This window comes from Meleagris gallopavo, chromosome 17 (genome assembly GCF_905368555.1).
Source record: "Meleagris gallopavo chromosome 17, MGAL_WU_HG_1.1, whole genome shotgun sequence".
NCBI lineage: Eukaryota > Metazoa > Chordata > Aves > Galliformes > Phasianidae > Meleagris > Meleagris gallopavo.
In genome coordinates this window covers 6,915,772-6,941,208 of record NC_139420.1, presented here as the reverse complement: position 1 = coordinate 6,941,208, position 25,437 = coordinate 6,915,772, and the positions used below count along the sequence as shown (strand labels likewise).

Genomic DNA, 25,437 nt, shown 5'->3' with positions numbered 1-25,437 from the left:
TCGCGGGTGAGGGCAGCGCCTCCGGCCGCCATCTTGAGTCGGGGCAACGCGACGGACTATGGCGCCGCGGCTCCGCCGAGCGCAAGCGGTTTCGAGAATAGCGCCGGCGCCGTAGCGAGCGGCGCTGCCGCGCGCCTGCGCGTTGCGGGCTCGGCTCGGCCGCCCGGCGGGGCTGCGGCGGCCCCGTGAGCGCGCGGCAGGAAGCGGCCGCCCCGCTCCGCGCCGCGATGTCGAAGCGCCTGAGGAGCAGCGAGGTGTGCGCGGACTGCAGCGCGCAGGGTAAGGCCGGCTGCGGCGCGGGGGCGAGGAGGAGGAAAAGGAGAAGGAGGGGAGGAGGAGGGGGCGGCCGGGCCCATCCCCACCCCCTCCCCCTCCCCCGGGGAGGCGCGGGCAGGTGCCGCGGGCGGGCGGGGCGGCGGGGAGCGGCAGCGCTGCGCGGATGGGAGCCGCGCTGACGGCGCTGCGGAGACAAAACGGTGCTCTGAAAACTCCTCCTCGTCCGCGCTGCTGCTCATCTGTAGCGCTGCTGTTCAGAACTGTTTTGGTTTTGTTTTTTGGAATAATAGCGTGTGTTTGTTGTCCGTCTCTGCCAGATCGGTGCGTTTTCTGTGGGTTGCGTTTGCCTGCTTTGTGTTTTTCTGTTCTGCGGATCTGATCGCTGATGTGGGCGGTGAAATGAATTAAAGCGCCGCAGCGTGAGCCAGTGGGGACGGCGGTGCGAGGAGGGGAAAGGAAAGGCGGGTCCGAGGGGGCTCAGAGGGCATCGGACCCCGGCAGCGCTGCCCGGAGCTGTGGTGCCACCTCCGTGAGGTGCCCGAGGCCGTGGATGGGCGCTGGGCAGCCTGAGCCGTGGGCAGCCGGCACACGGCCTGTTCGATCTGCAGTGTTTGATCCACGTTGGCTTCCCCAGCTTCTCTTTGCTTCTTTGGGACCACAAGTGGTTGTGCTGTGCACGAGTTTACGTGCTCTTTTCTGCTGCGTTTCCTATGCTGGGGCAGGAGCTCACTTCTGGTACCCGCAGAGCACGCCTGTCCTTGCACACTTCCTGTTTTGAAGCGCTCTGCCATGTTCCTGAAAGCAAACTTGAGAGATCTTTTGAGCTTTTGTTGTGTTCTGCCACCGGTGTAAGCGTATTTGAGTTGTATTTGTACCCGTATCGCCTTTAAAAACAGACTAAGCTCCAACACGGACATCTAATTTAATCCTGAAATAACAGTCCTCCTATAACCTGACAGCCCTCTGTCAGAACCAACCTGTCTGAACTGAATGGAAGCCCACAAATCTTCGTGTAGTTCAATTAAAACACCACCTGCAATTAAACCAGCGTGTCTTTGAGAGCAGGTTGCAGTGCTGAACTCCTGCTGCTGTTTGGCCAGCCTCGTACGCAGTGTGTGGGAGCTCAGATTGCCAGCAAGGCTTCTGCTTTTCTCTTCAGAAGAGTGCTGAAGCCTCCTTTCTGCTATGGAATGACCAAATAAACAGGAGCTTACTTTGCTGTAGCTGAACGGAGCCGGTTATGTTGCATATTGACTGAGCAGATCATGACCACAGAATCACAGAATCACCAAGGTTGGAAAAGACCTGCAAGATCATCCAGTCCAACCACTCACCCATCACCAATAGTTCTCACTAACCATGTCCATCAACACAAAATCCAAAAGTTCCTTGAACACCCCCAGGGTCAGTGACTCCACCATCTGGCTGGACAGCCCATTTCAGTGCCCGACCACTCTTTCAGAGAAGTAGTATTTCCTAATGTCCATCCTGAATCTCCCCTGGTGCAGCTTGAAGCCATTCCCTCTAGTTCTGTTACCATTTACACGAGAGAAGAGGCCAACCCCCAGCTCACTACAAACTCCCTCCAAGTATAGAGAGCAATAAGGTCTCCCCTGAGCCTCCTCTTCTCCAGACCGCTCCTCATAAGGGCTGTGCTCCAGACCCCTCACCAGCTTTGTTGCCCCTCTTTGAACCCGCTCCAGGGCCTCAATGTCTTTCTTGCAGCAAAGGACCCAAAACTGGACACAGTACTCGAGGTGCAGCCTCACCAGAGACGAGTACAGGGGGACAATCACTGCCCTGTTCATGCTGGCAAGCCAGGATGCCATTGGCCTTCTTGGCCACCTGGGCACAGTGCTGGCTCACGTCCAGCCGAGCATCAATCAATGCCCCCAGGTCCATTTCCTCTACGCAGTCTTCCAGCCACTCTGCCCCAAGCCTGCAGTGTTGCCTGGAGTTGTTGTGGCCAAAGTGCAGGACCTGACATTTGGCCTTGTTAAACCTCATCCCACTGGCTTCAGCCCAGCTATCCAGGCTGTCCAGATCCCTCTGTAGGGCCTCACTACCCCCAGGCAGATTGATACTTCCAGCCAACTTGATGTCATCCAGAACTTACTGAGGGTGCACTCAATGCCCTCATCCAAGTCATCGATAAAGATATTGAAGAGAACGGGCCCCAGCACCGACCCCTGAGGAACACCACTGACCAGTGACTGAAACCAGGAGCACAGTGGCTTTCAGATCACATTGATGTATGATTGAGTGTATGATGAGGCTGTCTGTGATGAAAAGGGACGAGGCTCGTTAGTCTGGAAGGATGCCTCCAGCCTTGGGTTGTTAGGCTGGGGTTAACGCAGCTCATTTTGTTATGTTTTTCTCTCTTAGAAGTGAAAGTTGTTACAATAATGGAACGTTTAACAACGAGGATGCAAGCTCCTTATTACTGTGTTTTTTAACAATATACACTTCAGTTTGGCTCTGGGCTATGTGATAGTTATCATCTATCAGTAGATGCTGCCTTCCTTTGTGAGCTGTGGCTCGAACGGATTTGCCTGCATTGCCTTCAGTGCACACAGCATCAGTTCTGCTCAGAAACCACATCAGTGATCAGATCTCACGTTTCATGGATTCAGTATATTTATTGCACGGGTCACAGCAGGAGACTTTTGTGATGCACAATTGCTTAGATGTATTCTGACACAATGCAAGAAGAGCTCTCATCAGATACAGGCTTGTGTTGTACTCATTCAGCCTCAAACCCATCTCTGGATTTGGAGTTATGTAGTTTTCCAAAACAGAGGAGATCTTGAATTCCTTTTTCCTCCTGCAATGTGCCAGTTCTGACAATCTGTCTTGCTGCTCACTTTCTCTTCCTGCAGGGTTCTTGGCCCATGAAGCCTCTTCTGTCACTTACAGAAACTGGAGTTGCTTCCGAGAGCAGTAAAGCTGAAGTTAAAATGCAGAGTTCTAAAACACAAAGTCATTTTACACTCTGAAATAAGAAGTCACGTTGCCTTCTGTGGTTGTAATAAATGTATTCTTTTTCAGATCCTTGTTGGGCATCCATAAACAGGGGAATTCTGATTTGCGATGAGTGCTGCAGCGTTCACCGGAGTTTGGGGCGTCATATCTCTCAAGTGAGACATCTCAAGCACACACCATGGCCTCCAACACTGCTGCAGGTAAAGAGCAATGGCATCTCCTCCTTCATTAAAGCCAGAATTTCTTTGTGGTGTTTCTATATATATATATAAAAATAATTTTTATTTTTCTTGTTTTTGCCATGGAGGATTGATAAAATCAGTAATATCTTTTTTATTTGATACCTTTGTTTTGGGAAGGGACCTTCAATTTTTCTTTCAGCCTTGTGCAATGCATCTGATTCAACCTAAATCTTCTGTGTATAGCATGCTTCTCTTTGATAGAGATGTGGAGAGAATTGGAAGGAGGTTCATAATACATTCCACACAACAGCCTCCTAAACATCAGCTGGGCTCTGATACCCCAGTAGGTTTTAGGTGCTGGTGCACAGAATATTGAGTCAGTGCCATCCTGCTGCTGGCTTCACAGTACTTGCAGCTTTCTGATGAGTCAGTCTGTGCTAGCAGCAAACATTCTTCACTCCTGCCTGTATACATTTTGGATTTCAGATGGTTGAAACACTGTATAATAATGGTGCTAACTCCATATGGGAACATTCGTTGCTGGACCCTGCTTCTGTTATGAGTGGAAGGCGCAAAGCTAACCCTCAGGATAAAGTGCAGTAAGTGGAAAATTACAGATCTTTTCTTTGTAGAGGTGTGATTGTTTTATTCAGCAGTGACATAGGCAGCAAGGTGTACACGGGAACCTAAGTATGTTTTGTTTCTGAAGATAGGAGAAGTAGTAAACTACTTGTTTGTTCACAGATGTCCTGGTTTTATGGTCTTTCATTGGTATTCCGTGTCAGATTTTCTGTTTTAACATAATTCTCAATGATTACTGTTCAATTTATTTCAAAGATGGAAATACAGCTTCAGTTCTATGAGCTCTCGGTTCCTGATGTCTTGCTTGGAATAGTAATAGTTGATGTCTATTGCTTCGAAAGCACTAACATTTCTTCCCATTTTGTTGCTTGGGGTTTCTCTGCAGTCCCAATAAAGCTGAATTCATTAGAGCAAAATATCAAATGTTAGCATTTGTTCATCGCTTGCCGTGCCGTGAGGATGACAGTGTAACTGCCAAAGATCTCAGTAAGGTGAGTTTACTGGTGGCTTTTTTTTTGTTCATCCTGGCAGCATACAGAAGCTCCAGCTTGTGTGTAACAGCACACTGAAATCTAACTGAATTTAGTTGCTTTTGACTTAACTGTTGCTGCTGTTCAGCACTGTTATGTAAACAAACACAGCTTGACTTCAGCCTGAAGCAGCTTTTTATGTAATATATGAATATATAGAGATTCTGGAGATGTGGCTGGTTCAGAGGCAATGATGTAGGTTAACTTGGAGAAAAAAACATTATATAAAACAGCTGCAGCAAGAATTCTTGTATAACTGTTTCTAAAAGCATCGCTGAATCACCATTACTGCCTTTGTGTTGAATAGAATCCTCCTCCTTTTTCAGCAACTCCATTCCAGCGTGAGGACGGGGAACCTGGAGACGTGTTTGCGATTGCTCTCCTTGGGAGCCCAAGCCAACTTCTTTCATCCTGTATGAACCTGGTTTTCATTATTTTGATGCGTGATCCATTTTTAGTGTTTGTAGTATTGATGCAGATTTCAGATGACGTGTTATATTTCAATGGTGTATTCAAAGCTGTTGATGAAATAGTGATGTGCTTTTTCTTACTGACCTGTAGGAGAAAGGAAACACCCCGCTCCACGTTGCTGCTAAGGCAGGACAGACCTTACAAGCAGAGTTATTAGCAGTGTATGGTGCTGATCCTGGCACACAAGATTCCAATGGAAAAACTCCAGTTGACTATGCAAGGTAGAAGGCTCTGACACGTGATGTTTTTAAATGTTTGTGTTTAAATTTTTCTTTTTGTATAACTTACAGAGGAGTAACTAATAGAACTCTTCTTTGTATGTTTGTGTAAACCAGACAAGGTGGGCACCATGAGCTGGCAGAGCGCCTGGTAGAAATTCAGTATGAACTCACTGACAGGTTAGCTTTCTATCTCTGTGGCAGGAAACCAGGTGAGTAGAAAAATCTGCACCCCTATGTCTTTCTATGTTAATTGTTGGGCGGTTCAATCTGTGGTATATATTGTTTCCACGTTACCACACTTGTCCCTTGTATATATTAGAAAATTAAGGGTTTATTACATATAAGGTCAGATGAGTACTCTTGAGTTTCAGGGAAAATACAATTTCTGTAATGCTGATTAGTCTGCAGGGAATATTGCAGAAGCACTGAACTAAAAAAACTTTAGTTTATTCTAATTGAAATGCAAAAGCAGAGGAGCATCCAATTCAACGAGTGCTTCTTTGAAGGTACACACTTGGAAATTTTTAGCCATTAGGTTCCATAAGGGCACCTGCATTGGAACTGAAGGTTATTTAGAAAAATAATGGGGTTGATAAGACTTAATTGGAAGCTTTTATTACATGAGCAAATCGCAGTAGGAACCTTCTTTGGAGACTTGCTAGCTTCCTGTAGTTGGAAATTGAGTGACTTGCAAGATAGTCTGTCGTGGGTTTGCAAATATCCCTGGGTTTCTCGCTGCATCTCCCACTAACAGCCTATTAAAGCATAGTTTGTTTTCAACTCTAGATCATAAAAATGGACAGCACTTTGTTATACCTCAGATGGCGGATAGGTGAGTTTGACATGCCTGAAAGCTGTTTGTAAACAGACAATCCTTAAGAGTTAGACTAAAAACCTTCCTCTTTGAAATAACTTCTAAGCTTCTTGTCGTTTTAACTTTTTATGACCTGCTTTTATCAATCTTAGACACAATCAGAAAATTATAGAAGCTCATTGTTTGTTGAAATGCAGATGGAAAATTAAATACATGAATATTTCTGGGAAACAGATTTTATAAAATAATGTATAAAATAATTATAAAATAATTTTGTAATGTTTCCTGATACTGCATTTTTAAACGCATGTTTGCAGAAAAGCAGAATTTCTGACAGTGTTTGTACTTCTGGTCACGAGTGCTCTTAAATTTTGATTGCAGTCAGTCAAATCATTTTTTGTATTAAAAATATCATGTATTAATCATAAGTCATAAACATTTTTCTTTTATTGCCACGCCATTGGAAATAAGACGGCTGTAAGTAAACTGCTGTTCAGTTTATTGCTATCATCTCTGAAGAGCTGTAAGACAAATAAAAATTACTATGTAATTATTGGTTAAAAAAAAAAGCCTACTGATAGGATCTGTTACTTTTTAATATCATGTAGTCAGCTGTTAGGCTAAGTACAGTGCAAAGTATTTTGCAGAGCAGGGTAAGCATCGTTTTCTACATTGCACGAAGAAAGAAGCTAACATGGGGAAAACAACTCATTCAGAGATGCATTTTAGGATGCAGAGCCTGGAGTGCAACTTGACTGTCTCACCTCCACTTGATGTCCTCTGCTGGTCTTTTAAGTTTTATTTTATATTATTTTTCTTAGGTAGGCAGCAGCCTACATGATTCCCTGTGATGTTCAATCATGCGGAGATTTACTTGAGCCATTTCATCTTTGTAGGTCAGGGATGTCATCCCCTGGGTGGTAGAAGTATGGGCTTAAAATTTGTCAGCTTTCTAATCTCTGTCTTTTATGATTAATTCAGTTGAGCTGCAGAATTTTCATCTTGTGCCTCATGTTCAAGGCTGGGAGCTAGCAGAACAGCTTATTTCCCAACTGGTACAGAATAATGTAAAGCAGGGCCTGTGGCTGCAGCCCTTTGGCAGCCTGATGGTCACATACCTCCTGCACTGTCCAGTGGAATAAATCCTGTTTGTTTCCTACAGACGAGTTTTGGTCACAGTTTAGCATGTTTTTCAGGTTCTCCACAGAAAACATTTTGTTGCTTTACAACTACACATTTGTGTACAGAAATGCTTTATCACTCCTTGAGCTATGCAGATATGTACTTCTATTCTGAAGGGTTGTTGGGATTCTTTTGATTTTGTTTTATTTAGCAAAGTGTAAGAGTCTGCTAATTAGTGTATTGGTAATATTGGAAAGGTTGATGTGCTAAAGACTGTATGAAATACTAACAGCATCAAATAAAAGAGGTTTTAATCATTGAAATGTGTGGGATTTATCTTTAAAGTAGCCCTTAATGCTGTAGATGTAATGATCACTTTTTGTTTTCATAGCAGTCTGGATTTATCAGAACTTGCAAAAGCAGCTAAGAAGAAGCTTCAGTCTGTAAGTAGAACTTCCGTGCTGTGCAGCACTGTTACTGTAGTGTGGCAAATACTGCACTTCATCCTTCAAGCTGGTATTTCAGCTCTTATCAATTGCTAAACAAATAAATGACAATTTGTACGTTAAATGCTATTATTTGCTTCTAACTTTCTGGGAAGCCAAAATAGATTGTTGCTGTCTGCTGGTGAGTTGTTGTTAACACAGACTGGCTAGTGTTACTAAGGTGCTTGTGATCAAATCCTTATACAGGTTAGGGAAAGAGCTTTTAGCTGAAGCAGATTGAACCAGAAGACGAGAACTCATGTCAGGAGGAAGCACAACTGTGATGATACTGTTCTAACCAGCAATGTCTATTTTAACATGCTGGTAGTAGTTAATTTAAATGCATAGCTAGCTACAAGAAGATAGATTCCTGCGTTGTATTTTTGCAGGTTGGGGTAGGTTGACCCCAGCCAGCAGCCCAGCACCAACACATCCCCTGCCAGCAGGACTGCTCTGTGACTCACACCTGCTTCATGCTTAGCTGCTTGCTTCTCAGCCTGCATAGTTACACGAGGTGGAAGAGCAACATTGGAAAGCAAAGTTGTGCTCTTCTATTTTCAATGTTATAGAGGTCTTAATAGGTTCAGTTTGATTTTCAGCTGTAACTTTTCTCTTCTACTCCTAGCTAAGCAACCACTTATTTGAAGAACTTGCCATGGATGTGTATGATGAAGTTGACAGGAGGGAAACAGATGCAGGTGAGCAGAACATGTATAAAACATGAATTGTTACATCACAAAGATGATGCTAGTTGCAAGCATGTGTTCTGTATAGAATACTTTTGTGTTAAGAAATTACTGATAGTGGTAGTTTCTTTTATTGTATTCAGATGCATGTACATTTAAGTGCTTTTTGTTTGGTTGGTTTTGTTTTTTCAAAGTAAAGAGAGCTCTGAGGAAAGAAAAAATCTTTCGTTGAATTGATTGATTTTTGTGCTTGAAATTGTGGTCTTTGTTTCTTTGACAAGAAACACTGCCAGATAGCACAGACAGTTTAATCCTTTGTTATTTATTATTTTTTTTTCTTTTCCTTCCTTGAGCAGTTTGGCTTGCTACTCAGAATCATAGTACTCTTGTGACAGAGACCACAGTGGTCCCTTTTCTTCCTGTAAATCCTGAATATTCCTCAACCAGAAATCAGGTATATGATCCTCTTAATACTATAAAGCTATTCTTGTTTAATAAGCCAGTTATCCTAAGTAATATTGCTCTACTGTACTTTATTATTGTAGAAGAGTTGCAACTGTTTGTGAAGAGGGTTAAAAATGTTTTGCATTACTTCTTCCCTAGAGTTCTGCAGATGCTTCATTGAACAGACTGTAGTCTGTTTTGCCTGAAAACTGTGCTGTTCATCTAGTATGTGACACTTATTAATTTTATAAATATTATCTCTAACTTAGGGAAGGCAGAAACTGGCTCGGTTTAATGCTCATGAGTTTGCTACGCTAGTTATAGATATTTTAAGTGATGCCAAACGAAGACAACAGGGGAATCCTCTCTCTGGTTCAAAAGGTGAGTTTTGGTTGGCAGCTCTTTCATTTAGCCTATCATTCAATTGAATTACTGCAGTCTTGCAGTAATTTAATTGATGTGATAGGATAGCATCATTCAGAAGTACTATTACTATGAAGTATGATGAAGAAAGAAACTGATAATGTTTTTATATGACAAAAAGAACTAAATTAGCACATGGATAGCAAACTGCACTGTCTGTCTGGTTGTAGAGCTTATTTATTTAACTATTTTTATGCACTTCCATTTCTCCTTCAAACTTTTAGTATGTTTTAAACTGGATTTTGATTGACAGAAAATGTGGAACTGATACTCAAATCAATCAGCAATCAACATAGCAGTGAGAGTCAGGATAATGACCAGCCTGATTATGACAGTGTTGCTTCAGATGAAGATACTGATCTGGAAACAAATGCAGCTAAATCAACAAGGCAGAAGGTGGGTTTGAGCTATTGGTACACACAGCAAATGTCCTTCATAAAGCTAATCTGAAGTCAAGGGAAATTAATAAATAATCAGACAACAAATAATTAATTTTCAACTTCACTTTAGAATTATCCCTCAGTCTATGTATACTTTCTTACAGAATTAGATGTTGTGACATATAGAATTTATACTGTAATTAAAAGGCTGCTTCAGAAAAATAAACAGTGCCATTGTGCATGTCACAAGATAAGACCTGATTGCACAGATGAAATTGGATCTACTGAAGTGCTTTTAATCAGTGGTTACATGGGATTTCACAAACTTTACTTCTTCCTACTCTAAAAATATTCACAGTGCATCAATGCTGACTTGAGTATGTTATGCCATTCCTGAAAGTAATGCAGCATGGCGAAAGAGGGGGCAGTCACTGTCCTGTTTTCTTTCAGCAATCTCAGAGTTTTCTCTCTCTGTTTCTAGAGCCTGGATTCAGACTTGTCAGATGGACCAGTGACAGCCCAAGAGTATCTGCAAGTTAAAAACGCACTGGTGGCTTCTGAGGTTAAGATTCAGCAGCTAATGAAAGTGAACATCAACTTGAGTGATGAGCTGAGGATCATGCAGAAAAAGGTAACAAGCACAATAATGTAACCCCATCCAATTATGTGGTTTTAATTGCCAAACTGCTGAAACTGAAGATGCAATGACCCAATATGAGAATAGTGAGAAGATCTTTAAAGTGGACCTGCTTTAGAGTTAGATAGGAGATAGGAACATGTTTTTGTAGCAGAACTTACACGTGTATCGAGCTGACTGTCCTGTTTGTCACCCTAGTCTAGAGAAGGCTGAGTGTTTCTTTAGATGGATTCCCCTACCCAGTGTTAAAAGCCCTGTTTTCCAGATGGTTACAATACTGCAGTACATATAGCACATCCTGCAGGAGGCTCTCCTTAAAGAAAAAGTTGGCTTCAGAGTGTTCAAGCTGTCCTCTTGCAGAGAAACCTGTGCTCAGGACTTTTTTTCCCCCCCGTGTTCTTTTGGGTCAAGGAGGCACCACTGACCTCTTACAATCTGATGCCCAGATAATTCAGCAAATTCAAATATCCTTGGCTATTTGATGCCAACTTTTTATTACAGTTCAGCCTTTGAGATCTATTGGAACAGTGAATACAGAGGAGCCAAAGACATCTCAGGATGTTTTCTTGTTTTGTTTTTTTTTTTTCCAATAGCTTGTACTGATGAAGCATTTTTCTGTATCTGTTGAATTAACTTTTCATTGACATTGAGTTTCTTGAAACAGATTTAACCTACGTGTGGGGGGAAAAAAAATTAGGGCCTATGAATTAATGATACTTCAGTGCATGCTTATGTGATGTGGCAAAAGAGATCATTGCTGCAGTAGGACTCATTTTGAAAAACAACACAGCTGGGGCTCACTTATCTTGGAGATGTTATGTCCTGGTGATGTGCAGAGCTATGGGACTTAAGTCGGTGCTTGGTGACTCTGCAGTGCAGCAGTTTGCCTCTGTGGGACACAGGACAGGGAGAAGCAGTAACAGTTGGATTATCTCTGAGCTACTGGAAGCTGCAGTTCAGTATGGGGATTGTCTGCTGGGTTATTTGTGGCAAGGCACCAATACACCTGTACTGCTTCAGCAGCTCTAGTGCAATAGATGTCATTCAAAAGGCTCTCTTCTTTTTACTATCATTTCATTTTCTAAGCAGGGGTTTAGAAGGTCACAAACCTGTTAGAAACTTTGTTTTAAAGTCCACTTTACCTATCACCTTATTAGCTAACAGAGCACCTGATCTTCTGCATTACTGTTATCAAATACGCTAATTAAAGGGGAGGCACCTGATGAGGGCCACTTTAGGGGAGATTATCCCTCAGTTAAGAGGAAAATAGTTCTCTTGCTTCAATGGGCATTCTGATGGGAAGGTTCTCATGCCTGCAGATTTTTCTAAAAACATATAGGTGCTTAAGAGCTTGCTGTGTATTTACATTAACTGCTGGATTAAACTGCACCTAAAGCAGGTTACGAGGAGTGGCAGAAGCTAGGAAAAAAGAAGCTACAGATTTCACCTCTATCAAAATAAAGATGTTTAAATAAGTGCTGTTCTTCAGGTTGCATGTGGTTATAGTAAATGCTAGCAATAAATGCACCATTTCATGTTTAAAAGGCCATCATCTGTTTGAATGTATATATGTATCTGTATATTGTTAGAAAATTGCTGAGGCATAATTTTTTCTACATTTTTTTCTTTATGATGTGTTAATATAGCAAACTTACTCTTAGTAGCTCCATAAAAATTCAGGGTTGTTGCAATTTTACTATCCATCAAATACATGTAATAAAAAAGAGCTTTAAAATTATTTCTTGTTGGCTTCTTAGAAAGCAGTAGCTGATTCTTTATTTTCATAAGCTAAACTCTCCTCTTGCTTTGCAGAGCAAGCTCTGGTTTTCTTTGCACTGCCTCTGATGTCTGTGCTTTAGTTTGGGCCTTTTCAGATTTTGTGGGCCTTATGTTATAGTTCTCTAGAAGTTCTTGTGTTGACTGCTGAAATGGATCACCATGCTTGAACGAACTGTTCTTTTGGCAGCCCTTCCCCATGCATCCTCATTGTGTTATGTGATCCACATGCCTCTACACCCAGGCTGGAAGGAACAGACTGTGTGGTTGGTTTTTTTTTTTCCTAACTACAGCAGCCAATTTTAAGATCCAGTTTGACTTGCAGCCCAGCAAACAAGTGCTGGAAATCAACTCAAATATTTGCCAGATCTGCAACATAGACATTTCTGTGCTTATACTAAACACATCAAATAGATTTCTGAAGAATAAATCAAACCCCAGCTCCTGGAAGCTGGATTTGCTAGTAAAGCAGACAAGCATGTATTGCCTGGTCAGTTTGCTTTTGATGCTTGCTATTAGAAAAACAAAGTCCCACTGCTAAACATTTCTTTCAGCTTCAAACGCTACAGAGTGAAAATACCAACCTCAGAAGACAGGCCACAACAAATATATATCAGGTCCAAACTGGTTCTGAATACACAGACCCTACCAACAATTCTTCCTTAAAGCGACGACCGTCTGCACGGGGTAGCAGGCCCATGTCCATGTATGAGACTGGATCAGGTCAGAAACCCTACCTCCCCATGGGAGAGGTCACATACCCAGAGGAAAGCATAACGAGATTGCAGCCTTTCCCTCCACACGTAAGTAAAACTGCTCATGCTTCTGCATTTCTCCTTTCGTTCAGCTTTTCTGTCTCTTCCAACTATACCTGCTTACCAAAGCTGCTCAACTGTTCACTTTGGAGGGAATTTGAACTGGAAGAGTTGTTACTGTTTGCTGTATTAACATGTCTGCAGGAGCCTGATGTTTTGAAAAGTAAAAGCTGTAACAGCTCTGGAACATTTAAGCTGAAGCTTTTGGCTTCTGCTCAGCTGTTTCTTTTAACTATGATATATTTTCCAAATATCACCCTATGACTGTTTGAAAACCAGGAGGGAGGTAGAAAGTAGTATTCTAAGAAGGTAGGTACAACTCATAGATTTATATCTTGAGGTATACAGATGCATGAGCATTTGTGGAACCCTAGAATGACATTTAAAAAAAATAAGAAAAAACCTGTAAGATCAGTAAGTATTGTAATGTATTGGATGATCAGTAAACATACAGAGAAGTTAGCATACAGAGAAGTTAGGCTTAGTAAGACATCAAAGATAAATGGAAAGTACTCACCAGTGTTGTAGGCTTGCAAGGAACCCCACAAGGAGCAATCTCCAGAAAGAAATCCTTCCTCAGTGCCAGTCAGCCCTTAAATGGGGTCTGGGGGAGGTGCAGCCAGGCTCCACCCCTTCCCCTCACACAGCTGAATCACCTTCACCTGTGCTCCCATGGCTGACTCAGTGCTCACCTCAGGTGGTCAATCACAGGTTCAGGCCATGGTCCAACAATTCCCTTACAAACCTGATGCCAACTTTTTCACTAGGCATCCAATTTCCTGTTCTAAGTTTGGAACTGGAGGCTAAAGGTGGTTTGGTTCCGTTAGATGAACAAATTCTTCTGAATTAGTGTTTTCTCATATGATGCATTGGTAGTGGTGAGGGAGCTCTGTTTTATCCACAAGGATTCTGCACTGATGTGGGAGGAGGGCAAACGTTCTGTTAGTGTTCCAAGCAGGACAGTGTGCACCCCAGGGAATCGGTACAGAAGTCTGTGTGCCGTTCCCTGTCCTCGCCCCTCCCTGCAGTTATGTTAAAAAGAACTTAAAAACTAAGAAGCCCGTATCATTTTAAATGATGTTGACATGTTAATAAGGCATTTCTGATAGAGAGAAAAACTGGAATTCTTTCATCAGTGCCTATGCATGCGAAACACAACAGTGCTGCATTTGGGTCCTTTGCTTTCTGCATTTTGAAATTTGGGTCGAGGTAGTGGTTTTGAAGCACTGCTATGTGGAGGCTGGTTAATTTGGTATTCTGGTGAATGCATTTTATTCTCTGTGAAATTCGTCACCTCTAAAATATCAGGATTAGAATTACCACGAAGCCAATTGAATGCTTAATAAATTAAGTCTGCTCAGGCTCAGCCAAGTTCTCAGAATCGTTCTTGCTTTATGTCCTCTCGCACGTTTTTAAGAATGCTCCTTTATTTCAGTCAAGAATTATTTGTGTTTTGTTTTTGGTGTTGGTTTGCCCGAGTGTTTTTCTCTTTCCCATTTTTAGATCGGGAGGAGTGCGTTTGTGACCTCCTCTTCATCTCTACCTTCCTTCCCCTCCACGCTTTCCTGGTCAAGGGATGAAAGCACACGAAGGGTTAAGTACCTTCCCAATTGGCCTTTTACCTGGAGGAGGTGGCAATCTCCAAGAAGGCTTATGCCTCTGTCCTCTGCCCTTTTATGCTCACTAGCCTCCATGCTTGCACGAAGCAGAGTTTCATCTTTCCATTTCTTTGCACCATGCTGTGGATACTTTCCTCTCTAACTCCACAACGGCTAAAATCTTCAGTTTAACCCTGGCCACAGTCACTCCAAATCACTTGTTGAGCTGCATATCAATGAAAACAGCCAGAAGTTGGCTGCTCTTTGGAAAGGGATTTGGCAAGCACTCATTGATATTTCATAAGCCAATATGTAACTCCTCCTCTTGACTAAAATGCACTGCATGAGGCACGTGCATGTCCTAACTTCTGAGCCTGCTTTCTTTGGGGGCTATCAGTCTGCACCAATCCACGTCGATATTCACTGACTGTTTATCTTACAGGTGTTCATTACTTTGTTTGAAGTGAGTTCTTTCAGCATCCAAACACAGTGCCCAACGATTCTTTCAGTGTTGGCCAGCCTGCTTTCTGCTGACCTTAACAGATGGAAGTCTGAATGGGTGTGGGAATTGCTGTTAGCAAGACTGTTTTCAGGTCAAGGTGAAAGACTCTGAGTATGTGTAAAGGAAGCTTACACGGTATTCCATCAGGCTCAACAAAACCGTATTGAACAAAAACAGTTGACATCAGGGGGAAAAAATAGCAATGTTAAATGCGTTCTGCAAGCTCTTGTTGTTCCAAAGGTGCTGTCTTTACTGCAGCTTCTTGTGTCAACTGTTAGCTATTTTGAGAAGCCTCAGGCAGCTCCTTAATCTTTTAAAACCATTTTTCTCTTCCTTGTAGTGGAACATTTAAATCTGGTCTCGCTCAGCTTCATTTGCTAGAAGAAACCCTAAAAGCCAGCTTGCACGAGGACACACTTAGCATAACTAAACTGTTTGATAGCCTGGTCAGCACCAGCTTCTTTTGGCTATATTTTGTAGTTTGGGAACCTTGTAACAACTGTAAAATCAAGTTCCATTTGCAGCTGTAGAAGAACATCCATTTTTGGCTGCGCAGGGGCCCCCAGCGCCTAATGTGTCACAAACTCATGAGTGCTGAAGGTGAGCAGCCTTCAGTTTGCCTGTGGCCATTTCACTGCGCTGCCAGCTTGCACCACTTGCAGGAGGTATCCTCTGTCATCACAATGAGTTGATTGCATTTTGAGATCTTGCTGGTTAAACCTCTTCAACTTTGAAGGACAGAGAAACGTGAGGTCCTTCGGGGTGTTTTTAGATGTTTGTGGCTCATTTCATAGAAACTTGCAAGTAGTTTATATCCATTTTGTCATATTATATGTTCAGTGTTTAAGCTTGGCTTATTTCTGCGTTAAAACAAGACTCCCAAGAACAAACTTGAGAGGGAAGTGTTTGTATTTCTTGTAAGATTTAACTGTTTTTGAGAAGATCTTTTGGGGAGAGTTCTCCCTCTTTTTTTTTTTTATTATTCCACTTTTTCTGTGTGGTTAATATAATGAAAACAGTACCATCTCGTTCAGTTCCTTGGAACATCATTGCAGTCTCTGCTCAAATTTTCAACATGACACAGAGTGTTTCTAAAAGCAGTCTGGGGGTTTGGGTGCTGAATGGTCAGACTGGCCTCTTTCCACCAGGATAAAGAACCTGCTTTCCAAATTCTTCCGTCCTTTTTATTATTATTATTTTGGCTCTAATGTAACTCCATATCAGTTGAGAAAATAACATATTTGCAAGGGGTGCTAGATATTAAAACCACAGGCTACATATAAAGTCCTTATTCTCAAAAAATGCCTGTCACTTTTTGGAGCTTATCTTTAGTAGCTATTCTCAGAGGTGAGCATTCAAAGAATCCTTGTTTTTTTTTCTTCCGTGCAAAGTAGCTGTAAAGTGAATGGAAAGCTCTCGTACTTTGGGTGTTTGAATTTGGTGGTGTTAGCAATAGGTAAGTGCTTAATAAATGGAATAGCTCATAACCAGTGAAAAATGTTTCCTTGTCACATTTTCGGTCCACCCTCGAGACAAAAGCATTGTTTCCTAACTGTAAGGATCTGGGATGCTGATTGAAGATATCTCTTACAATCTAACACTAGAGATTGCCTTCATCTCGACTTCAGAGTTTCTGCAGAGCTTTAGCTTTGGTTCTTCAGCAGGAATGGCAGAGAGCCCTCTTGGGTGAGCAGTGCCTGTGAACGAGGTGGGAGCTGATGCTGAGCCAGAGCTGTGTGTACAGTGATACTGATGTGTCTGGTTCTAAGTGGGTGAGCTGTAGCAGGCACTTCTGATGAGCCTTGCAGTTTTTAAGATTGGAAAAGGCAGATGTGTAGTGGTCTCAGAGCCTGCCTGAAGATGGGAGCGTGCCTCACAGGGCTTCAGATTGCAGGTCTGTGTGAATTGTAGAGATTGGCCTGATGGCAGGTGTTCCAGGAACTTGTAATGCCAGGAAATAAACTATTCTAGAAGGCTAGACCTGTTCAGAAAAGAAGCCTAGCTTTGTATTTCAAAGTCTGCTTTCAGTTTCTCCCTGACAGAGGGGCATTGTATTAGCATGTGTGGGGAGAGTGGGTGCTCTTGAGCTGCTGTGGTGCAAATACGGTCTTTTGTATTAGCAGCCCTCTGTTTGGGAGGGTAAAAGAACAAAAACAAACCCGGACATTTGAACAGGAGTTTAGGGTTAAAAAGAGCATCGTCCTTGCCAGGTGGGCTGGGTGCATTGCTGGGAGGTGCAAAGCTGGTCTGCATGAGAATAGGAGGTGGAAAATATTGGGCCTTTGGCTCTGTAAATTCTCCTTTCCTTCTGTGGTTGGCCTTAACTCTGGTTGGTCTGGCCTCCTACCCCTTGATCTGGGGACAGCTAGGTGTGCTGGGCTCTGGAGTAGCAGCAGGTGCAGGGGCTGTCATGCTAAAGGGCAAACCACATAGGTGGGGTGCAGTGCTTGCACTCCTCTTGGGGCTCTTCTTTCTTGCACGGTGCTGAAACAAATCTGCCTTTGTTGCAGGCCTCGAAGCTGGAAAAGCAGAGCAGCGTGCCTGAGAGCGACTATGATAACACCGCTGCCCCTCTGGAGCTGGAGGAGACGGGGTAGGTAGAGCTAATGCTGTAGCATTGTGCTGCTGGAGCACAGGGAAGTCGATGGTGAGAAGCTCTGTACTGCAGGGCCGAGCTCAGCTTTGTTCCTTTGCAGTTCGGGCAGGAAGGGAAGGCAGAGGAGTGTCGTTTGGCAGGGAGAGGGGTCCATCCCTGAGGACACCGACACAGCCCCCAGCTCCAGTTTGCCCAGTACAGAAGATGTGATTCGGAAGACTGAGCAGATCACTAAGAATATTCAGGAACTGCTGCGTGCAGCACAGGAGAACAAGCACGACAGGTAAGGCACGTGTGCTGGAAAAGCTCTGGAGGTTATGAGAAAATGAATAAAATGCAAGCATTCTCAGAAGTACAGCTACTAGCTGCCTGTGTTCATACTGGATTTCACACATATGAGGAGTGTAGGTCTGTTCCCTGGTGTACGTCAAGTAATGAACAGCTTCAGTGTGTCAGCACAGCTTCAGCTCCCTTGGGGAACTTCTGGTCCATTTGAACAATTAATTTCCAGAATAACCATGAGCAAGTAAAAGCCGTAGTCACAGTCTGCTCATCAGGTAGTGCTCCTGCACAGCTCTTCTGGAGGACGAGGACTGTAAATAATAATTAGATCTTCCAAGTACAAACATGTTTTAGACGTGGAGCAGTGTTGGTCTCTAGATAAGCCAAACCTGGCAGGTCTCACTGTGAGCTGTGTGTCCTGCCTCCAGCCCTGCGTTCTGCACCCATCTCGGCCCATCAGAAGCTGCTGGTGATTTTTGTTAAACCCTGGCTTCCTGCCTTGCTGAGCGAAGTGCACAACAATGGGGCCACTCTTGTTCTGTGTTTTTTCCTTCTGGTACTTTTCTATTTTTAGAAAGGACAGTGCACGGCCTTTCCTTCTTCTCACACTGAATGTGAGTCCTAATGTGTTAGTGCTGAGCTCATTGCCCTGCCCATAACCTTTTCCACAGCAGTCCTTTGTTACTTGATTCTCACAGATAATAAGGAGCGATAGTAAGAGAAGCTTTAAATGAGTTTAGGTTTTACATATGTCAAGGCTTACCATATTTGAAATTAAAAAAAAAAAAAAAAAAACTTGGAAAAAACAATGCAGTGTACCCAGCTTTTAGCTGTTAAATTGAATAGATATTTAAGCAACTTGTGCTCTGTGTACCGTGCCTAGGCCATGGTGTTTGCCAGTACTTACTTACATGAGTATAATCTTCACTGAACTGTGAAGCTGTTTTCTTTGTTTTCCTGTTCCCTGGCTTTGTCTCAAGGGGCTGAGAATTGCTCAGGATGGAGGAGAATGATTCGTCCATTCCATCCCTGCAACAGGGGAACACTTCTTTGATAAACTGAGATAGCTGGGGATAGAACAGCTTCCAAATTCCTGCTGGCAGTGCTGTGGATAAAAGAATGGCATGCTGCATAGATGATCAGACAGTAATAAAATGATGCAAGAATACAATCTATTAATGGTACACCTTGTTCCCTTTTTTGTTTCCTGACTTTCTTCCATTCCTCTTCACTCCTCTGGCCCGTAGACCATTCAGGCGTGTGAGCACACTCAGGCTCAGACACAGCCTTGGCTGCTGCAGCACTCTGGTTCCCTGGGCTGAGAGAGCTCCCCTGCAGCCCCTGAGCAGCCCGCAGCCCGCTCCTGCCTCCTGGTACTCTGGCCTCTGTCCCTGCCTCCCAGGCACAGTGTCCTTTCTCTTTCTCTCTGCTGCCTTCCTCCCTCACGCGCAGTGGGCACAGGGGTTGTTAAAGGCTATGCATGAAATGCTTTGGAAGGTAAAGAAAATTCAGGTATCAAGTGCAGGGAGTTACAAGCCCAGGAGATCACTGGTTCGGTTGAAGCTCCTTAATGCAAAACAGAATTGCAGACTGGGACTGAGCTGTCCTAGCTTAAGATGTTCTTCTGTCTTTGCTGTACCTGTTGTTGTCCAAGGAGATGAACGATGATAACTGACAGCACAATATATGCTTGCTGCTTCTCTGCACTGTTGCAAAAGTGCACAATTTTCGTGATTCCCCGCATGCAACGTTCTCACTTTTCAGCTTTAGGTCTTCAACTTTTTATACAGCTGATGTATTAAACAAGACGATAATTTGATCTTGAATCAATTAAAAGAAAAAGTTAAATGTCTTCTAACCTGACCACGTATTTTATTAATGCCTAAAATAAAAATGAAACTTAAGTGAAGTGTTCTCCAAAACATAATTTCCCAAGTTTTAACCCCAGGTATTATTGCCAGCAAGAAGTGTCAGAAATGGAGGAAGAGTTTTGCCACCAGTTACTGGTGATGATGGATTCTCTTTTCTAAGCTGCCACAAAATCCCCTGATGTCTTCCTGGGACGTGTGTGAACACATCCAGTGCGTCAGGTTATTTCACGAGCTTGCTGTGAGCAGTAAAGCCATCCCTCCAAGACATACCATAAACTTCACAGTAACCTGGAGAAGGTGTTGTGAAATATGCATCATTGATCCTCACTTGGGTACTTTTAGGGTTTTATCCGCCCTGGTGCAGAGTTTAATCAGCAAAACTGGCTTTTTTATAGGTGAAGTGCTGTTCAGTGTGGTTTGCAGGGAACTAATTAATTTCTGAGTCACTTGCAGAATGGAAATTACAGTGGACTTGGAAGATTTCTTCCACTTGTAGGTTATTTGGAAGAACTTGGGTGATTGGAGACATACAGAAATACACTTCTTTTTAATTTCTTTTTTCAAGCAGTTTTCCTGCATTGCCAAAATGACCCCACTCTGTTGCTTCCTTCTCAGTGCATCTGCAACTGACCCATTTTTACACATTCGGTGTTGCAAGATGGCTGCATAACTGTGGGTTTTGGTTTTGGTTTTGTTGCTTGAAAGGGCAATGATCTCCCATAATCTACCACTGCTGGATGTTGTTCTTGAATGCTGTTGCTGTGATATTTCTGAGGTTCTTTTGCGTAAGACTGAGCCATCTTAATTAACTAATGCTGAAATGGAGTTTTTGAAGGATCAAAACCTTGAAGTAAGACTATTGCCTTGTTTTGAGAGACTAATTTTCACCTGGTGTGCAAGTCAGAAGTGAAATCTATGAGGACTAATGGAATCTGCATTTATTTGGTTAGCCATCACTGCTTAACTCAATAGAATTACTGGATATTTAGCCTAAAACTGAACTTCTGTGAAAGCAGTTGGTAGTTTAAAGCTGCATGTGTCTGTGAACTGCAGTATGAGAATGGTGAGTGGTGTTTGCTGTGTTGAAATGAAACACGAAATCAATTGAAACACTTTGGTTTTTGTAGAACTCAGATCCCGGGATGTTTTTAGCTGGATCCTTAATGGTTTAACTGCTTTTCTTGTAGTGGTGTGCCCTTCCAGTCTCTTGGTTTATGCAGAAAGGGCTCTTTCAAAACACAGACAGATCTTCCTGAAACAGCAGCGAGTTAACCTCACTCAGATCCCACGTGCAGAGAAATGTGTTTGCATCCACTTTTGGTTGTCAGCACTGCACTGAGTAAAAAACAGTTGGGTTTTCTTTTTTCCCCCAAAGCAACAGCAGATTTGTTTAAATATTGCCAAAGTGTGGAGCCTTTACTGCATGTCTGACTTCATGAGCTGCTTTGCTTGGGCACACTCTCCCACGCAGAGCAGCTCTGTCTGTTGTACACACACCAAACAGAACCAGCTGAGCGACTTTCTGCCCAATTTAGAGGCGAGCTCAGGGGCAGGGAGGAAATGCAAGTTATGACTTAGTGTGTAGTTAATATTCATAGACACGTGTTTTGTAATTGAGTACAAATTGGGACTTTTTCTGGCAGTGCTTGGCATAATAGATCTGGACAGCTGTTCCTTCAAACAGTGAGTGAAGAATGATGAAAACTGAAGAAAGGGTTTTGTGTTATTTCAGTTCTTGTTTTCTCTGAAGTCACGTTGTTACATACAAACCTGTGCTGCAGTGTGCTGGCAGTGCTTAGGAAGGGGGCACTAAGAATCACCAGCTGTGTGCTGGATCCGCTGCAGTTGCCTAAAGCACGGCCTACAAAGATACTCTTGGAATACGTATGGGGTTTTGTTACCCAGCTGTTTCTAAATAGCCAGTGAGCAGTGAAACTGAAGAGGAAAGGCAGTGCAGACGTGATGAATAATAGATTGCATCTTCTTGCAGCTATATACCGTGCTCTGAGAGAATACACGTGGCAGTGACAGAAATGGCAGCCTTGTTCCCAAAAGTAAGTGTGTTTTTGGCTTCATTCTCTGCTGGATTTCCTTGCTGTAAATGAGAAGCAGAAGGGGACGTGACCGGGTTGACTTTTGAATCTTTCATCCATATACTTACCTGCTAATCAGGAAAGGTTAATTTCTGTATTCGGGCCTCTAATTTTACCTTTGGACTTTCAACTTGAAGAAGTGCATGCAGGTCATGAAAACCTGGGAGCTACTTGCCTTTTGCTAAGGGAGTCGTGGGCCTTTACTGGAACTTAGCTAGACCCCCTGGTTTCTTTTTGAATGCCATTTCTTGTGTTTCTTAATGCAGATATGTGTAGATCTTCAATTGTGTAAATTTGAGGGAGTAAAATCTCCATCACAAAGTTACTGAGTGAAACTGGCAGGAGAATCTCACGCTGTTGTGCTTATTCTGAACTGACCATCTTCTGTGTGCTCTGCCCTGATACCAGCCAGGAAAATTTCCATTAGGAAATTTCTGAGTAACTTCTCAGAGAGCAGGAATCAGTATTCCCTGCATGTACTTGAGATTAAAGAGCTGAGATTCTGGGAACTTGTTTCATCCACCCCTACCCCACGTCTCTGCAGCGATGGCTTCTATCACAGAGCAGAGGGAATGTTCCAACGTGTCGTAGGAAACAGAGCTCTAGCAGCAGAGGGCCCACCTTAAAGAGCACTTGTCCAGCACTGCTGGGTAGTTAAAAGCCATCCTAAAACACTTTTGTTTTTCTGTCTGGTTCCACTTCTGCTTTCCCAGAAACCCAAATCTGAACTGGTAAGGACTTCTTTGCGCCTGCTGACATCTAGTGCCTACAGACTCCAATCCGAGTGCAAAAAAACCCTTCCTGTGGAGACGTGTCCCACGACAGACATCCAGCTGGTCACACAGCAGGTCATCCAGTGCGCCTACGACATCGCCAAGGCTGCTAAGCAGCTGGTTACCATCACAACCAAAGAGAACAACAACTGAGTCACACTTGGCTTTTTCGCTTTTTTTTTTAAAGGTTGAATTTCAAATATAGGTGTGGAACTGTTCGGATTTTTATGAGGAAAAACTAAAGGGGCAAGAAACCTCTTTTTTTTTTTTTTTTTTTTTAAACTCAGTATTATTTTTTGCATGTTTTCTAACAATTTTAATGATTAATTTAACCCACTGCCTTATTTTGTGCCTGTGTTGCCAGTTTAGTTACAGATAGTAGCATGTTGCAAATAGCTGTTGAGCCAATATCATGTACCAGCATTGTATCAAGCTCTTGCTAGATGTTTCCTTGGGGCCACTTGCTACTTTCAGATATTGCTTGCCAAATCCCCACCGAAGAGAACTGCACATATCAGAGGGCAGAATCTCACCTCTGCTCTGCCCATCCTGGAGCCTCGTGTGCAGTGCTGCTGCTGCTAATGGAGAAACCTGCAGTGAAGCAGGCTCTGAAGGCTCCAGGACAACTGCTCACCAGCAGCAGGATGCTTGTAGTCCTGGTGACGGAGTACAAGCCAAACTTGACCTGTTCCCATATCAACTGTTGTGCAATAATAGTACATTTTTAGTCTGCTGAAACAATAGTAGCTGTGGGCATCCAAGCTTGTTACATGTAACTATACAAGGTCTGTGTCACTTTATCTGTTTTGGAAGGAATTTGAATTTTAATAGTTATTTCTTTTAGTTGTCACTATGCCGTTAATATATATGTTTGATGTTACTTTAGGGCATTAGTGGTTAAAATATTATCTTTTGTTTCTGGCTCAGTAACTCATTTTTAAGTTTCCTATGGAATTTCTCTGTCATCTTCAAGGCAGCGTCACGTTTGCAGCAGCATTGATGCAATTTCACTGAAGATTTGTGATTTAGAAGGAAAAAAAAAAAGGAAGCTACAGTGCCAGTTAAAAGAAACTGTGTCTGCCATAGCATATAACCTCTGTACCTCACCGTAATGTGAAAAGATTTCTTACATCCAGTAAGTTTTTTGCAAAGCATTCAACATTTGTCAGGCTGTATCCTGAATAACCCATGCTAGGCTGCCTTTCAGAGAGGTAAATAGGTGGTAAACATCCACGTGCATTTCAGCTTTTTCCAGTCCACGAAACTTCAAAAAACACATAAGACCATAATTACCAAAAAAAAAAAAAGCAGCTCTTTGGGAGTCTGAACTCCATGGAAAAGGGCTAACTTTGGCCTCCTTGCATCCTCTTTGGAAGCATGCTGTGATGCTGAAGGAGCCCGCTGTAGCAGTTCAGCTGGCAGCCAGTTCAGGCAGCGTTTTATGTAGGAGCAAAGCTGCAGAGCTGTAGCAGCTGTCACGTGTCAGCAGTTGATGAGAACATTCAGACAGCTTTCACAGAAACATTTGAGTCAGGAACGGGTGTCTGCTGCTTGACAAACAGGGCTGCGGCACGGAGCCTGCCAGCAAGGCTTCCTGCTGGAAAAACTGCCGCGTGGAGGTTAACAAATAAACTTCAGCCATTCCTTCCTTTTCAGGTCACACCGTGTTTGTATGTAGGTGTAAACACCGAGTGCCCTAACGCTGTGGGATTCTTGTATGTTGTACTTAGCTCCATTTTTTAAGTAGCCTCAGTTGGGAACTGAGGGTTGATGACAATCCAGTAAATTAATCTCCTTCAGGGTGACTTTTTATTCCCCCTTTCTACATTTGTGATGCTGAAGCTGTCTCTAAGCTCACAGGAATGCAGACAGGCTGGGATTGGAACCGTAAGAGACATTTAAAAAACCTACTTCCAAATTATGCTACTGGCACTTAAATACGTTGATAATCCTCTGGGAGCTTGTTCTTAACCTGATATCATTGAAAGGTAGCAGATAGCATTTTTAAATCACTCAGGCTAGCGTTACATGCTTTCCTTCCACACATCTTACCTGATTTCCAAGGCTGGGTGACCCTGAGTACAGTTTACACCTGTACCAAAGCAAAGGGACACTGCAGCAGCTGCAAGCCCTTGCTCCAGCCAGGCTAGCTCCAGGTCTTCCCAAAACATCCCTTCAGCTCATTGGAAGGTCTAGCTATAAAAACATGTAATGGATTGATTTTGCCTCCTGGCACTTCAGCAGTATTTCTGGTAATTTCCACCATCTCTGAACAAAGATTTATTCTAGGCTGGTCCTCACCGTACCACGTCACTGCTCCAGAACCACAGTGCACATGAGGTGGGATGTGCAGATTTCAGATGCTGTCAGTAGAACAGAGGCAGTCTGAGCAAAGGCTTATGTGCTATGTCAGATCTTTTCACAGAGTGGTACAACTGTGGAATTAAAGAGCAGTAGCTTAGCCCCCAAATCGTATAGCACTGCAGGTCAGAAGATTTATAAAGTTGTTGGTTTTGTTGTGTTGTTTTCTAAGTAGATGTCCTTTTTTTCCCCTTGTAAACAACCTTGCTCTTTCTTTACAATATGCTGCATAGGAAAGTAAAAATTCTTTTGCCTTTTCCAAAACTTGTATTTTTCAGTGTCATGCTGTCTGACTTAATCTTTTGTTTACTGTATTACTATAAAATGCTAAAACCTTTCCAGTGTGTGAAATACTTGAGATTATTTATCTATCGCTGTTTTAAGAGAAAAAGTCTTGAATGAGTTCCTGTAGCTAAGATGGATCTGAAGGTACCAAGCCAGCTGAAGTGCTGGGCCTGGTTTTAAGCTGCAATTGCTTATGACAGTAGCTGAGAATCAAGTGTAATCAGCAGCCGAAACTCCTCTCACCTTCTGC

At 43.0% G+C, this 25,437-nt stretch overlaps 1 protein-coding gene across 6 annotated transcripts; it reads left to right on the top strand.

The window, feature by feature from the left end:
- Nucleotides 1-24: 24 nt before the first annotated feature.
- Nucleotides 25-25,239, top strand: GIT2 (GIT ArfGAP 2). Of its 6 annotated transcripts, XM_085238836.1 has the most exons (21): nt 25-279; nt 3,325-3,458; nt 3,927-4,039; nt 4,408-4,513; nt 4,879-4,965; nt 5,114-5,244; nt 5,359-5,453; nt 6,031-6,076; nt 7,572-7,623; nt 8,291-8,363; nt 8,708-8,805; nt 9,065-9,176; nt 9,472-9,614; nt 10,080-10,229; nt 12,566-12,814; nt 14,330-14,419; nt 17,437-17,519; nt 17,623-17,805; nt 19,052-19,177; nt 21,666-21,729; nt 22,482-25,239. In XM_085238836.1, exons 1-21 carry the CDS (start codon nt 228-230, stop codon nt 22,692-22,694), a joined length of 2,400 nt encoding a protein of 799 aa, XP_085094962.1. In that variant the 5' UTR covers nt 25-227; the 3' UTR covers nt 22,695-25,239. The 6 variants fall into 6 exon arrangements, with proteins under 6 accessions (XP_085094962.1, XP_085094960.1, XP_085094959.1 ...); XM_085238832.1 differs by lacking the exon at nt 19,052-19,177 and having other exon boundaries at nt 29-279; nt 7,575-7,623; XM_085238830.1 differs by lacking the exon at nt 19,052-19,177 and having other exon boundaries at nt 29-279.
- Nucleotides 25,240-25,437: the final 198 nt, after the last annotated feature.